At 39.9% G+C, this 17,362-nt stretch overlaps 1 protein-coding gene and 1 non-coding gene across 2 annotated transcripts in view; both read right to left on the reverse strand.

Moving 5' to 3' along the window:
* Positions 1-7,463: 7,463 nt before the first annotated feature.
* The window catches only part of qtrt2 (queuine tRNA-ribosyltransferase accessory subunit 2), a 32,534-nt gene continuing 22,635 nt past the window's right edge, over positions 7,464-17,362 (reverse strand). Inside the window, exons 6-9 of the mRNA XM_088322161.1 lie at positions 15,978-16,177; positions 14,198-14,367; positions 9,692-9,776; positions 7,464-9,527 (exon numbers count right to left, since the gene is read on the reverse strand). Coding sequence (XP_088178287.1) covers positions 9,266-9,527; positions 9,692-9,776; positions 14,198-14,367; positions 15,978-16,177 — 717 coding nt within the window. The 3' untranslated portion in view covers positions 7,464-9,265. The remainder of the gene's footprint in view (positions 9,528-9,691; positions 9,777-14,197; positions 14,368-15,977; positions 16,178-17,362) is intronic.
* Positions 10,344-10,533, reverse strand: LOC148348413 (U2 spliceosomal RNA). Its single transcript, XR_015847772.1, has one exon. It is a non-coding gene; the product is annotated as a U2 spliceosomal RNA (small nuclear RNA).

The following is a 17,362-nucleotide window of genomic DNA, read 5'->3' on the forward strand; positions in this document are numbered from 1 at the left end:
AGATCATGGGTGCAGCCCTTCCTCTTTCCTTTAATAAAACTTGTGAGAAACGCAATTGGGTCCTGTCTCTGTTCTAGTCCATGCGTTCTATTTAGCTGTGTGACATTTGATGATTTGATCAAATCAATGAAATATTTATACAAGGGCAGCACGGCAGCGCAGTGGCTAGCGTGAGTGCGGCACAGTCCTGAGGTCATGGGATCAAACCTTCTTGTGTGAAGTTAGCATGCTTTCCCTGTGCTGGCTCCAGTTTCCACCCAAAATGGTGTGAATGAGTGAGCGAGTCTCTGTGTGTCATTTTACATTCAGCACAGTGGTATCATAATCATCGCAGAGACCTGTCTCTCCTCGAGGATGCCTGATGCTATCATTCAGCTAGCCAGCCTCTCTCTAAATTGCCCTCTTTCCCTGAAAAAAGCCCTCCAATTTGTATAATGACAATAAAGACCATTCATTCAACTGCAGTTCTCTGTTTTGTGTATTTATTTGTAGATCCATATATGTTATTTTATTTCAGCCGAATACTTTCAGTAAGGACGACATCTTTAGATAAGTTGGACCATTTGAGGCATTAATGAAGGAATGTCGCTACTTCACGGATTTTCACGTTTTGCAGGGATTTTGTCCCAATGACCGCGATAACCAAGGGGATTACTGTACAGGCAAAAACTGGTCAGTTGGTGTTACACCATGACTGTAAACTGTAAATGGTAGATTGCCCTATACGTAAATATTGGACCAAACCAGGCCCCCAATGCTTCGCTTTAGTTTGCATATACCACAAATGAAACAATGCAGAAATGATTAGTATGGCCCTTATTTTATCTCCGAGCCAGATGCACTCATGTCCCGAGCAAAACTTTCCCGACCCCAGCCAATCAAATGATCAATTAGGTGGGCCCTTTTTTTGTTAACCTGACTGTGCTTCACTAAACTGGTTTGTGTGTCGGCATCTGTGCAGTAGGACGACTCCCATCAAAATAAAGGCCAAATGCTCGCGGCCTTTTCATCTGTCTAGTGCGATGACCTTTCCCTCAACTTAGACCTCTACGCCAGCCTGTGAGGCACCACAAACAATAATTAAACAAAGCTCTTCTGTACGCTTTGATTGGCATTTTTAGTTGTTGGATAAGGCGACCTGCAGAACAAGGGAAGGTTTTGGAGATTTTTAGGACAACGTGACTTTTCACAAAATATGTTGCTGCAGGGTTTGTTCTCTTCACACACAAACACAAATAGTAAATCGTTATTGAGATCACTTGACCTCAATAGAGTCCCAGCTGCGCCTCAAGGGTACCCCAGCTGACTTTGCACTGAACTAGATCTGTGGACTGCAAAACACAGACAGTATTGAAGTCTAGACTACACTACTAGGTGAAAAGTGTTTTTGCACATATACCTAACTGAAAGTCATCAAAACAACCCAAATAATCATGAGCTGCTCTCTGCCCGTTCTGGAGGCGACTACCGGCTTTGTGACACAGCTTTTTTCTTCATATGCAGGGTTCGTACTCCTTTTTTTATTGCCAATTTTCCAATTTCTCCACTACCATTAAAAGAAGAAATCCGGGATGAATCAATCCATAGCCGCGTTGTTTGAGGTCACTGAATGCTACCTGTAGGAAAAAGAATCCGAAAAAATCATCATGCCAAATATAGCAGCAGCTATTTTTGACCGAAATAATGGTTTCAAAACAAGGTGCAAGCAGAGTTCCTTTGTAAAATAGTCACAAAATACTGCAAACGATAGGGATAAGGGAGTGCCTTCTGTGACCCAAATCAAGAATAAATGTCCCTTTCTCAAATGTATCCAAGTAAATGATTGTGCAGTTTAAAACAAAGATATTAGACTATTTTCTGCCCTTTTTCAAAAAGCGAAATGTCAGGACCAGAACGGAAACAGGACCCAATTACGTTACGTTTCTCACAAGTTTTATTTGAGGAAAAAGAAAGGGCTGCGCCCATGATCCGATGCTCACTGGACGGGGGAAGCAAGTCGCACTCGTACTCGGATTGTGCTCCGAACGTGGAACTGGATCTTCCGTAGCGAGCGATGGCGGTGTCAGGGACGGGAAAAAACGGGTCTGTAGTCGGGACTGGGAGAGCAAGGCGTGGTCGGGGTCGGAAGCGAGTCGTAAGCCAGAACGGGAGAGTAGACGTAGTCGGGGACAAAAGAGGCCGTAAGCCGGGATGGGAGAGCAGAAGTGGGCAGGATCAAAATAAGTCAAAGCCGGAGACAGACGGGAGCAAAAAACGGGACAGGTGGGAGTCAGGGTCGTAAAAGGCTTGCCTAGTATTCACTGAGGTTCGCAGACGGACTGACACCAGGGGATTGACAGGACTGAGTTCAAATAGTGACAGGGAGCCAATCAGAACTGGCGGCGGGTGTCGCCAAATGAGCGGGCGTAGCTGAGTCACATCAGTAATCATGACACTAAATTGACCAGCAAAACCAAAATGACGAAGTACAGTATTGTATAATACTTGCATATATGCCTACATCGCATATAAGTACCTTTATAGAACTGCTTTAAAATAGCCACATAACAAAATAAAGTCAAAAAAAATAATATTTACTAAACACCGATGATAATTAAAATATGTAGTTAATAAAATTTAATATCATGGGCAGTCTACTATACTATTTTACCTGAGTTTTTTGAAGGTTAAAAACTCTGTTATTTGTAATGTCTGTATATTTTCTGTACAGCCCTTTGAGACTCTTTGTGATTAAGGGCTATACAAATAAACATGACATGACTTGACTATCACTCACTGAACAGGGATATAGACAATGAAACTGAGTTTCTGTGCCCCATTTCATGAGTCGCCTGCACTCTAGGTCTATGTTGATCAAATTTTCATGCTGGACTCCTTCTTTAAGTTGCATAATGTGAAATATCAATTCACACACTCTCAAAAGAACATTTTCAATTCAATTAGGATTGTCTTTATTGTCATTTATATCACCATTGTGAAATATTGTATATAGATCAGGGGCTTCTCCTGCTACTGGTAATCATGGAAACCTTATTGATTCATGTGGGTGAGCAAACCCCTACCCAGAGAGGCATGGGTGCTGCTACGCTGTACTTGCCTAAGACACACCACAGAAAGTGGTGCCTCAACGACCCCTGGTGGTTAAGAGATCGGTGAACTGGCTATAAGGTATAAGCTTTATTTTTCACCAGCTCCCCTGAAACCATCGACTTGACAAGCACCTTCCCTCCATGGTTGTTAAAAAAGGCAACCATTTTCCCACGCAAAGCTATTAACCCTTGGTTGCATTAGTGGGGTCTAAATGACCCCATGGGTTCTTCAAATTATTTACAAATAAAAAAAAATGTAATTCTGTCATATTCCAGCCAGCTACTCCTCACGTTTATGACATGATGCCATTTTGTTTTTTCAGCAACTATTTTTCCACAGCAGCTGAGTGGTCAGCGCGTTCGCGGCACGGTTCTGAGGTCACGGGTTGAAATCCAGCTAACAGCCTCCCTGAGCGGAGTTTGCATGTTCTCCCCGTGCTTGCTCACATTCCAAAAAACATGCATGTCAGGTAAATTGGCCGGTGTGAATTGTCCTTAGTGTTAGGAATTAATTATTAAAAATGTATCGTTTACAAAATTGTTTGAATTAGTTATCTGACGCCATTAACCAAACACAACCTACATTCACCCAACAATGCGTGCTCGTTTCTTGATGGAAAAGATGAACAAGAAAAGCCGACATTTTCACACCTGGGCAGATTGTATTTCAACGATTGAACTAAGTGAACTCCATCGAATACAGCCGAATTAGTGTCGTTGGAGTCTCTGGGATACCCTCCCTTCAAGTCCTCTTGCTTCTCCTCTCGGCCCACGTCTTTCCGCAAGATGGTGTGCCGGCTCCTCCCGTGGGCGTGCCAATGAAGCCCAACGTGAGCTCCACCACCTCGCCGCAATGTCTGGAAAACTCAAAACAGCACCGAGCGTTTCTCAAAACAATGCCTGCCGTTCTCCGTCATCAGGGCTTTTCTGCGTCGTCGGATGTGCTGATTATCTTCTCAGCCTTACGTCCCGTTCCTGCCATTCCTGTAAACAATATTTCCCACCAGGGTTCCCTGAACTTTCCCTGCTCATTGAATAAAGGCACAGTCAGTGAATAACTACAGCATTAAACTCAATAAATGTAACTTGTATTCAATCATATGAAATCCTTTATAGTCAAATGTATAAAATCCTTCACTAGGTTTGAATGAGCAAGTGAGTTGTCTGTCTCTGTGTGCCCTGTGACTGGCTGGCAACCAGTTCAGGGGCTCCCCTGCCCACTGCCCGAAGACCGCTGGGATGGGCTCCAGCACCCCCACGACCCTAGTGGGGTAAAGCGGTGCAGATAATGGATGGATGGGTAATTTCCCAGCACCACTCATGGAAGAATGTATGTACAGGCAGGTCATAAATCCAATGGTTAATACAGTTTGAACGTCCACCTGCCCGCTGCGCTTAAATCCCCTCCGCTTTTTGAAAAAGCCTCCTGGGGTGGAAACAGGCGTCTTTATCTGATCATTTTCCTTTTCTCCGGAGCACCGGCGTCTCGGCTGTCAGCTCAAACCTTCACGTAACCTTCTTACGGGGAAAAAAAAGAAAGGTAGCATTTCACGCTGTTAGTGTTAACTCTGAAGTTTGCGCAAATGAGACGTTGTGCACATTCAATGTCCAGATAGCGGCTAAAAATAAGGAAAGTGGGAGCGGGGAAGCGATAAATCAAGAGCATGAGCTGACACCTTGTCGATTTTATAACAGTCGAAAAGTATTAACGGCGTTCGGTATGCGTGCTGGATGACCAGAGTGTATCCAACCGGTCATCGGACCGATGACGCACAAGTTGAATAGACGTCAAAGCAGATGGAAGAAAAAAAGTAAAAGTGGAAGAAGGCTACTGACTGTCCGACTATGGATATAATCTAAAACAATAAGGTGAAGGGGAAGGATGATGATTAGATTAAATACATTATTATATTAATATTCAGGCAAGAAAATGGGTCAGGGCTTAAAAAGGTGAGATGTAGAGGGAATTCCGCATTTATCTGTGTATAATGCCTAATTTTTGATTAAAAATCGCTATATTGGTTGACATTTTTTCAGCCGAAACTAAGCATGGAAAGTGACAAACGTTGAATACATGCAGCCATGATTTAAATGATTTTGGACAACTATGAACATAATATCAACATAAAATTTACAATGTATTTATTTAATGTCCTTCAAAGTCTGATTCATCATCAGATAAACCAAAAGTTGTTTTCTTGGCCTGCTTTTTTTGCGTTTATTTAGTTCAGGATGACTTTCGGTTTTCTCCATTCTCCAACATTCTTGGACTGTGAATAAAGATGGGATTGACGAGATTGTCATGATTACTGACGTAGCTCAACTGTGCATGCTCATTTGGCGCCAACTGTCCCGGGTTCTGATTGGTTCCCTGTCAGTATTTGAACCCAGTCCTGTCTGTCCCCTTTTGTCAGTCCGTCTGCAAACCTCAGTGACCACTAGGTAAGCCTTTTTCGACCATGTCCCGTTTTTTGCTCCCGACTGTCTCCGGCTTTGACCCGTTTTGATCCTGACCACGTCTATGAACATAAAATATGTTCTATGAATAAAGGCAATCTGTATTAAAGCCAAAATCCAGAGATTATTAAACCGAAGAGCTATTCAAACAATTTTTTGTTGATTCATTTTCTGCTTATCCTCACTCAGGTGCTGAATCCTATCCCAGCTTATATCGGGGACGGTAACCCTGGACTGATTGCAAGGCAATCACAGGGTACACATCGACATACAGCCATTCAAGTACCCATCCAATCATAAGGACAATTTAAAGTCATCAATCACCAGCCATGCATGTTTTTGGAATGTAGAAGTTAACTGGAGCACGTGGAGAAAACCCACACTGGAAAGGGGAAAACATGCAAACTCCACATTGGAAGGCTGGTAGCTGGAATTGAACCTGGGACCTCTGAGCTGCGTGGCAAACCTGTTAACTAGTGATCCACCGTGCTGCCCTTGAATGATTTAATAATAAAATATTTGGCGATTAATCAACTAGTTGTTTCAGCTCTAGGATTTTACATTCAAATGCAGAAAAAAATGCTGCATGCATAGAATGTGAGTCTGTGATTATTTTGGAGTAGTTTTATGCTGGGAATGTATGTGTTAAATTGAATGTCCAATTATTTTGTTGATGGTATTTTTGTCAAGAACCGGAACAGGATCAGGACCCAAATGCGTGACGTTTCTCACACAGGCCTTTTATTTTACGGGAAATGGGAAATCATGTACACTAGGCAGCAGTCTGGCGTGGAATGATAGGAAGCCAGAGGCCGACGAGATCGATACCAACTGCCTGAGCAGATATCGGACGGATGGGGTCGATATACAGTACAGGACGGGACAGACAAGATTGATATCAAAACAGGATATAGAAATAAAAAGGACAAACTAGACGGGGACAAAACTGGAAACCGATATTAAACAACGGGACAGACAGGATTAATATCAAAACAGGATATCGAAATTAAACAGGAAAAACTAGACGGGAACGAAACTGGAAACAGATATTAAACAGGACAACATAAACGGGAACCATACAGGACAGGAAATACAAACAGGAAACAGGACTGAGTCAAAACCTACGTCTTGCGGGGCAGAGGTTTGTTGATGGACTGACAAAGAGAGCACTGAGCTAAAATAGAAGAGAAGCCAATTTGTCAACGAGCCACAGCTGGCGCCACACGGGCGGGGCCAATTGGGCGCCATGGCAATCGTGACAATTTTATATAAACTAGTATTCAAGCAATTTGATTCACTATTTTCATTTTCCTTGTTATTTAATATGTACACGTAAAACAATGCTTGCACTCGAATGATAATTGTTCTCGGTCTTTCAAAATATTTTATTTTTTATTTACATACTCAATCTATCAATCACATTTGGACAACCAGAGTGAGACAAAAATTACTGGACTTGGTAAGGACAGCCACGTCAATACAAGTTAATGAATTGGCTTTAATGTCAGCGAATGAGTTAATAAAACTAAAATATTTGAACAGTGTCTAACAGAAAGACGCTCAGTTAGAAACGATTTTTCGATTTGAAAAAAGAAAAAAAAAACACACAGATGGACAACATCAAAAGCCTGAGAAAAGAATTCCAGTTTGATCTTCTCAACCGTGGCACCACAAAATAAATCAATCCATAATTTGACCCATTTTGTAAGAAATATTTCCTGGGAATCTATTATGCATTTATCTTGCCGTGATAAACTTGGACGGCGGAAAGTTCTGCCCAGAGGTCATTCGAAATAAACATTCACACTCGAACTACTGAGAATACACTTTAAATGTCAGGGAATTGTAGTGCAGTTTCACGAATGAGAACGTCTCTGCAAAATGTTAAAATACTCACCTTTTTTAATTTGAAGTTCATTTCATTTCAAGCTTTTATTTTTTCCATGAGAAATCTGTCAGGATAAAAAGTGCTTGGAAAAATCCTGGATTGGCATTCTAAGTAGCTGGGATTTTCCGCTTTGACACTCGCCCCGGACTAATTAAGCAAGTTTCATGCAACTTGGTTATGGAGTCCGAGCACAGTCCTAATAAAGACAAAAACAAATCCAAGTAAGCAAGCAGGAAATTGGCGTCAGTCTGATCTACGATTCTGCCGCGTGATACCGACTCGGCGGGCCCGAAGAAAGCATTTTAATCATACAGATACATCACACAGCATTTTTCGGTGTATTAACCCAGTGGTCAGAAAGCTTTTTTGTACCACGGATTGGTTTAATGTCTGACAATATTCTTGTGGCCCAAGAAAAACTTTAGTACAAATTACAATAACCCCAAATTCACTGTACAATCACCAGACCACTAGGGATCTAGATGACATAGGAAAAGGCATTCGATTTTATCATCACACCATTTTTACTCACGTTTATACATTGTACGTTTTGGCTGAAATCTTTCCTATATTATTCCATAACAACATTGTACAATGTGGCACTGTGCATAAAAATACTGTGATGAAATAAAACCTAATGCATTTTATTTTGTCATCTGCAATACTAATGGCCTAGCGGTTAGGATTTGGCTCCTTAATTGCTGCAAACCGGGTTTGATTCCTGTTGCATTCAATCCTGAGCAAAAATGAGGTCAGAGATATTTGGGGGATTGGAAATACTGCGTTTACAACTATGGTTAACTTTGTTGTTATTGCTACTATTGTTATATCATAACTGTTATTATGAAAATTATTGCTATTGTTATTATCATTGGTGTCGCAGTGATGTTTGGTGACTAGTGGCATTATGACGTTGGGGGGTGGGTACTACGACTATTAGTGTATAAAATATGTGACTATTGTTATTATTATAATCATTGATATCTGACCTATGTAATGTGTGTATCCTTGAGATTGTGTTGTATTTAGACACAAAAGAGGAGCTATCTATAGAATGTAATTAATAGGGAAGATGAAGGGGTAGAGAAAATAAGCGTCTGCTTCTTACTACCCCTTTTCAAACACGTTACCATAACATTATTTTGGTGTTGAGTCATTGTTTTTGTCCTGTTTTTATTTTATAATAAATAACGTTTTCATTCATTCATTTGTCAAGTGATTATTCATCAGTCAATTCTGATGATATACTGTATCGTAAGACCTCTGTATATACGCGCTCAAACTTTTGAATTTTTTTAAAGATTAAAAAAAATTTATGTATACATGAATGAATATGGTATAAGCAGAAAATAAGGGAATTTTCTTTATTTCTTTGTTTGGCCCAGTACTAAACGACCCACGGTCTGTGGTTGCCAGCCAATGTGGTAATCCATTGAGCTACAGTCATAAAAACATAAGTATTTACAGCGATCACGATATTTTAGAAAGAAAAGTGCAGTTTTTGGAATATTCCGCCCCCAGAGCGTCAACAATGGGGCCACCCAAAGTACACATTTTTTTAAAAACGACACCACGTAAATAGATAAAAAGTTGCTGTGTTATGGGGTAACTGGACAAAATTTATAATAAAAAAAAAGCCCAGATGATAAATGGGAAAAAAAAATCAAAAGAGGACACTGAGTTTAGAAAAGGATGTGTACAAAGTTGCCCTAAGTGCGAAAGAGATTAAAAAAAAAACTTTTTGATTGCTTCCGAACTGCAAAGCCAATCTGCTGATCCGTGACAAAAGAGGTGTGCTGATTGTCTGACCGACCCTCTCCTCCGGGCTCCATCAGTCTCCTCTATCTGATGCCATCCTTTCCCAGGCGCTCGAATCAGTCAGCCGCCTTTTCAGGAGGTCCACTTTATTGGTGGCCAGGGCTTCTCTGAGAGCCGTGAAGAAGGCGAGGTAGTGGGCCGTGTTGTGCAGCATCAGGAGAACCCCAGCAAGCAGTTCGTTGGTTGCCAGAAGGTGATGCACATAGGCCCGTTTATGGTTCTGGCAGCAGTAGCAGCTGCACCCGTCCACCAGGGGGCGGAAGTCGTCTCTGTACCTAGATAGTCAACAAATTATATAAAATGCCACAAATCCTAATAATATGATCTCCCAAGCACTGTAATAAATCGTTGAATTTCCTGGAGATCCGGTTACTCAGTGGCTAAACAATGCCCCTTAAAGTTCATCTGTGGTACTACAAGTCATCCTGGTTGCCCCTACCTTTTGTCTTTGAGATCCATCTCGAAGGGCGTTTTACGGGTTGGGTCATCAGGATGTCCGTCTCCATTCAGTTCTGTTGTGCTCTCTACCAATAACACAAGTGTGCCTCATTACTTGCTGCCATAATACCAAGACCTATTGGTAGCCATAATATGCTTGCCCCAGTAAATAAGAGAAACTAAGTCAAGTTAACACAAGGGCCAAGCTATGAATTGCAAACTACTGTATTTTCCAGACAATAAGGCGCACCTAAAAACCCCAAATGGCCAGAAACTTAAAAGTGTGCCTTACAACCCGGTACGCCTTATATACACACCGCAAAATAGGGTTGATAAAATTGGAAATGCATACAGTATTTATATGTGTGCATTACTACACGAGGTTTACAGGATACTACTGTATTTGTGCAATGATTGACTAATTGAAAGCCATTTCTGACCATAATGCCAAATAATTGTATGCAAAGGAAATCAAACACTGATAGCGGCGGTGAGGGTTTTTTTTAAGGGTTATTGATCTATCTTCGTTATTCATTATCCATTATCCGTTATCGGTCAGTTCATAATACGCTACAAAGCCTAGGAGCCGGGACACTTACTCTCAGCCAAAAGGCCAAGCTAAGGTCCTAGCCCTAAAGCCTTGCTGCGATCATTGCGAATGCACCGTTCCCGGAGGTACTGCAATACCGGGCCGATGCGTGGAGTGGACAGAGCAAGCTCATATTTCATCTCCGAAATGCAAAAATCAAAAGGCCAAACTAAGGCCAATCTAAGGACCTAGCATCAAAGCCTCGTCTGATTCACCAAATACATTCAGTATTAGTCAAAGGCCAAGACCGCCGACTCTTATCCATTAGATGAACAGTAATACGGACGTCATAAGAAAAAGCACTAGATTTTACCTCATTATCACTCTATTTTACTCATGGTGCCAGAAACAAATGTAAGCGAATGGAGAAAACAGAAATTTCGTCTTGAAACATATAAACGCAAAGTCTATTCTCTAAAATGGGGTGATAATGGAATAAAATCCAATGTCTTTTGAATGTAATCCGTATCGCTAGTGGTCTAGCGGTTAGGTCCCAGCATTTTCACCACTGTGACCCAGGTTCAATCCCGTTGCACAAACCGTTTTGCGATTTTGGTCAGCGTCATTTTAAGACTGATCAATCATTGCAATAATATACAAGGATAAATACGGTAACTCTAACTGTACTTTTACTTCCAGGAGCCTTACAGTCCTTTGCGCCTTATATATGAAAGATATAAGACAAAAGACTATTTTTGTTTGATACGCTTTAAAATCCAGTGCAACAATTTCGATTTGTTTTTGGGTCTCAATTGGCACAATTTAGATATGCAACGACATTCAATAACAATAAATGTCCGTACCCAAGAATATTAACCACAAATAAAAGCAAACCTTGCCCTTTGAGTATAAATCCAACCCAAGAAAATGTTATGTATTGCTTTATATCCTCGGTGCAATCTAGAAGTGCAGGTTAACAAATGAAGGCACCTATTGATAGAACCATGTTTCCTGTTTAAGTGGGAGCAGAAGTGTTTTGTAATAGGAGCAAGAGTGCAAATATGCTTACTAATTCTAATGGATTTAGGCTTGGTTGATAAATACGGTAGAGGCTTAGGTGCCCAGTGGAAAAAAAACATAGCATTTGGCCGGGTTCTTAGTTTTATCTCCAACTTTGACGATAAAGAGTGATGCAAGCTTACTTCATGCGGCGCAAATAATAACAATAGTGGCAAGTCATAGCCTGCATCCAAGTGGCTGACGTGAGTGGCTAGAGAAGGAAACGATGGGAAAAAAAGGTGAAGATGTTTAAATGGCAGGACTTGGCAACTATACAATTCAAGGCTCTGCTGTGAAAGCTATGTTAAGTTCATAGCACCACTGGGACAATCTACCTTTGAGAAATGGTTATTTGGCTTCCGTACTAGTTAGACGATGGCAACATGTTTTAGCTTCTGAAAGTTGTGTAGAAATAATTATAAATGTATAAACCTACAGAAGTTTAAAAACGTTTTTATAAGATTGTCCATGTGTTTGTTATTATTATTTGAATCAATAGTTTCAGGAGTTAGAGCGCTCGTCTTCTTGGCTCCTCCGAGTTAAATGTCGAAGTGTCCTTGGGCAAAACACTCAACCCCCAATGCTCCTAATAGACAGGTAGGAGCCTTGCATGGCTGTCACCGTTATCAGTGTGTGAGTGTGTAAATGGGTAAGTGTGAATCACATTGTAAAGTGCTTTGGGAGGTCTTCAGTGACTTGAAAAGCGCTATATAAATGCAAACCATAAAACATACAAATTTAAAAGGAATCACACATTTTATATTTTATCATGTTTTTACTATGTTGTTACTATATTACAACCAGGTTAAATATTGGCGTTAGGGTTAAACAGACTCATTCAACCACTAAAAAAAAAAAATCATTTTACTAGAAAATTACAATGAACCAGCACTGGTGAGCTATTTTAAGAACAGGTCCTTGGGCACATCAGCTGACCTTAGGAGCAGCCCGCCGGCACCACGTTGGAGAACCCTGCTCTCAGATGTAGTGCCGGTGCCGTGTACTGTTTAGGATTAATCCTGAGAAATTGCCGCATGACACAAACCGATGCCTCACTTTTGTCTGGTTAAAGTTTTTGGGTATTCAACTGTGTGCAGCAACTGACAACAAACAAACCTGACTCTGAGGTTTACTTGCTTTAAAACGCTTTCTTGCTGAAAAAAACAACACATAATTAAAAAGAGGCTCCAAGGAATTGTAATACTTTAAATGTCACGAACATTTTCAGCCTTTTGTCCTTCAATTTAAGATGTGGTGTATGTTCGTGCTTGTGTGGGACCGAGGTTGATATTTAAGCTAAGCAGGTCACAATGCTTGAGGGAAAAAACGGGAATTTTGTTACTAAAATGTGAACACTGCAGTTGCAGCCGAGTTTATCTTGGTTGAGAGAAAAATGTACTGAGAAGTAATTAAGGAGAAATAAATGTAGAAAAAACTGCTCGGTATTAGCCGATGGTCGCGGAGGATAAAGAAGATATTCTTAAGAGTATTACAAATTGCGCTATTTAGTAACACACTAATATAGGGCTGCAACTAACGATTATTTTAATAATCGAATAATTGGTCGATTATTCTTTCGATGGATCAATTAATCTGATTTTCAAATACCACATTTTTAATTTTCTTCTTTATTCAAATATTGAAGTTTTGGGCAGATATAAAAAATAGTGCACAACACAACAGAAAATTCTATAATGTGAAGCAATAAAAAAAAAAGTGTTTGACAAATAACATGAAACAAAAATGCATACAAATGTAAGAAACTCTTTTCCTACCACCTTATCAAATGATCATGTTACATTTAGACTTATCACACGAAACAAAGAAAGAGCAATAGATTATTTTTTGTATCCGCCAAAAAATATGAAAGATGTCATCTCAATTTGTTAAATCTTTGAATATGATCAACATTTCCAATGTGCAAACAATATAAATATCAAGAACCGGAACAGGAGGAGAACCCAAATGCGTGACGTTTCTCACACAAGCTTTTATTTTACGGGAAATGGGGCACTCAAAACCCAAACGCCAGTTATTCGGCCGAAAGACGTAAGGCAGCAGTCTGGCGTAGAATGACACGAAGCCAGAGGCCGACAAGATCGATACCAATTGCAGGGGCATATATCGGACAGATGGGGTCGATACCGGACAGGATGGGACGGGACAGACAGGATTGATATTAAAACTGGATATCGAAATAAAACAGGACAAAATAGACGAGAACAATACCAGACAGGAAACACAAGCAGGAAATTGGACAGAGTCTAAACCCACGTCTTGCGGGTGCAGAGGTTCGTTGACGGACTGACAAAGGGTGAGCGAGAGCACTGAGCCTAAATAGGAGGGAAGCCAATCTGTCAAAGAGCTGCAGCTGGCGCCACACGCGTGGGGCCAATTGGGCGCCATTGCAACCGTGACAATAAAAGATGCTTAATAGGCTGCCCCTTGTGTTGGGATAAACATGTTATCATTATTTTTCTTTATACCTTATTTATTCTTTTATTTTATTTTCATACGTTATATTTCTGTATTTCTGCAGCACTTTCTCTTCCCTTGTTAAGTTTGCAGTGTTTGACTGTTTAATGCCAATTTTGTTTGTAATAATGCAATGTTCAATACAAAAAATGATTAAAAAAAAGTAAAATACTTTTATATAAAAAGTCTCAAGGCGCCTTTCGGTGGACTAGAAAAGTACTACAACTTAACAACGTATTCCGATGCACTTATTTGCATTGATTAACGCGTTTAGTAGCACATAAATTGCGCAACACGATGAATCAATGAGGTGATTAGTTGACAACGCTTTTAATTATCTATTTCAATAGATTTTATCGATTCGTTGTTGCAGCCCCACAAGAATCTCTAGTCCAAGATATAAATTCATAACATACCATAACAAAAAACAAATGTTAGACCCACCAGATTGTGCTGTCTCATCGCAAATCTCAGGGTTCGAGGCCGTGTCGAAGCGGAAACATAGGGCGCAGCCCCGCTCGGTGACCAGGAAGGGGAAGAAGCCCTCGAAAAGGTCCACACCGGCCTCCACGCACGCCAGCACCTCATCGGGTCGACCCACACCCTGCACCAGCCTGAAGAGAACCACCATGAACAGGAAGTAGAATTCGGATTTATTATTCATTTCTCATCCTGTCCTGATTTGTTCTTTTAAAAATGTTCATTTAAGGATTTATTTTTATCTGGGCTAAATTATGATTATTTTCGAGAATAATAATTTCAAACAACTAAAACCTTTCCTAATGATCTAACTGAATATTCTTTATATCTTTCAAATTTCTTTTTCTTTTCTTGTAAAAGAAATATTTCTAGTTATGGCATTTTTTGTGTACTTTATGAACAGCTAGCTAATCAAAATAACAGACTGTAAGGCACACCTGATATTAAGGTGGACCCTCAGGATATTTCTTTATGACATATGTTTTCATATACAAGGCGCACCGAACTATAAGGTTCATGAAATTAAAACTACAGGAAGAGTGAGGGTTGGGGAAAAAAATAAATTTCAGAAAATAACAATTATTTTGTAGACCGTAAATATTAGGAAATTTGGGTTTATATCTAAATTAATTTGATTCTTAATAAATGGTTATGGAAGTAGAGGCATTTCATTGTAATTATGCATTTCTGATTTTCTGGACCATATTTCTGGTCTATAAGACACCAGGATGAACTTTTGAATTTATGGCGAATTGGGCTTTGAAGTGTGCCTTATATTCCGGTATATTTAAGGTAGTAGTTCGTCTTAATAATAAAATGATTGTTACCTTTTTGAATCAAAAAATCCATATGTTTTTATTTTAACAATTTAATTTGTTATCCAACAGACAAGAAATGTCACAAGGAAAAATCATGATAGAAATGCCAATGACAATAAATCTTGTTTTTATTTAATTTATTTGGTCCCCTTAGGGAAATTTATTTTCACCTACAGTACCGGGGGGACACAGTCAGTGCTGCTGCAGCAGTGCGTGCTCCAAATAACCTATTTAAAGAACCTGGCATTCCCAGATGGTCTCCGATCAAAGTACTAACCAGGCCCAACCCTGCTTAGCTTCCCGAGATAGGTTGTTCTCAAGGTGATACTACGTTTTCTGTCCTGTCACCCGATGCAACACCTATTGCAGCCTGGTTTCCTGGAAGATGGATTGCTCTTGTGTGGCCTCTTCTCTAGGACTTTTATCTTCCTCATGCTTTTTTTTTAGTTTTTCCTTGCCTGCATGCCAGTTTCAGATCAGGGGATATTATAATTGTGGCCAGTGCAGTCCTTTGAGACATTTTGTGATATAAGGCTATACAAATACATGTGACTTGACCTGGTAGTACACTGTTTCTTATAATAGTTGTTTGGAAGTAAGCTCGGCAATAAATCATAATAATTTGATTTATTTTTCATTCCAAACCTTGACCATTGATAAAATTGATGAATCAAAAAAACAAGTGTATTAAATCAACAGTTTCATTTGCATTGCTCACAACTCATATTTTATGTTCAATAAAACTTTGTGGCGATTAGTACTAAATCGAATAGTAATCGTCCACGAGATTTTTTTGGGGGGCCATATTGCCCAGCCTTATTAGGTGATATTTGTTGATTGCATTCTTCAAACGCTAAATTGGCAGCCCCCAAATCCGCCACCCAGTTTTCAATACAAATCAGCAAAACAAAATTGGCAGGGCTCACCTGGGTTTATCCTCGGGCAGTTCCTGGTTGATGATGCTGATGAGCCGGCTCCTCAGGGCTCTGTCCAGCCGCTCCGACTGGAGACCATCCAGGCAGAAACCCGCCACGGGCCGCTTGGCTGTCTCCCTGGCCGAGCGGGCCCTCTCCTCTGGTAGGTCTCCGCCCTCTACTACTCCAAACAGTGCCGCTCCTTCCAGCTCCTGGCGACCGGTCCGAGAAAAGGAACAAAGATTTTAACAGCAACCAATAGACATAAAACCAATCCGGGGTATGGAAAACATTGGGTAGAAGTGAAATACAGTGTTGTATTGCCAACTCATAAAGACAGAAAAAAGTGCACGGCCACACCTATTCAACAACATTAGTTACTTACAATGCTTTGTTTGAAACAGGATAAAGTGTAACAAAATTTTATACAGTTTCTTAATCACTTTCTGTTTTCTCAGTCCTGTAACATTTGTATTTGGTACCGTGACAAAGAAACTAGTGTAATAATAAGATAAGCTGGAATGTCTTACAGTGTATCACATTTACCACACCTATCCCAGTTTGATCCCAGTTTCCGCCAATGTCGTAGAATTGCGGTCAACAATAACTATCGACGGATCAATAATTGCAAATATGGTCATAAACCAGAATGCATTTGTGATTTTTTCCAAACATAAAATGCAACGGTTTATAAGGTGCATTTTCAAATGTCCGATTTGGGTATCTAGGTGCACCTTACAGTCCAGAAATTAGGGTAGTTACTTTGACAGTATGAGTATTTATCATTATAAAAATGTTCTTCAGTTATCATTTGTCTTTATCTTTACAGTAATGTAAACATGTATTTTGATGGTACCATGTTTTCCTTAAACTAGCATTTTGCTCAATATGGTGAGAATTTGCAATATCCACTCATCCTTTTTGCAGGGTTTTTTCGAATAGTATTTTACTGAGTTCACATCATTAGAAGTTTGTGAACAACATTTAACTCGCTAGTCGATATTCAAAACAAACAAGAGGTGACATACCACCAAAAAAACTGAACAGCACAAAGCGGAACGCAGAGAAAAAAAAAAAATCTAAATAGTAATAAAGACGTTAACGTCAGCAGCCTACCAAAGAAATTGATAATTACGATAAATTAAGTTTGCTTTCTCTCTACGTTCACATTTTCTCCAGTTTAAGTGTAAACATAATCATGGCCCATTAAAATAATGAAGATAATGTGGAAGCACAAGCAAATGTGTCCTCAAATCAACGCACTGAAAATAATCAAATGACAATAACATAGATAATAACAGTAATAAGGATCATTAAATATGTGTATACAGCATGAATGGATGTCAGAATAAAGCAGAAGTTTCAACAAATAAATAAGAAGTTGGAATCAATGTTTT

The sequence above is a fragment of the Urocampus carinirostris genome, chromosome 18 (assembly GCF_059441175.1).
Source record: "Urocampus carinirostris isolate Australia breed hairy pipefish chromosome 18, RoL_Ucar_1.0, whole genome shotgun sequence".
NCBI lineage: Eukaryota > Metazoa > Chordata > Actinopteri > Syngnathiformes > Syngnathidae > Urocampus > Urocampus carinirostris.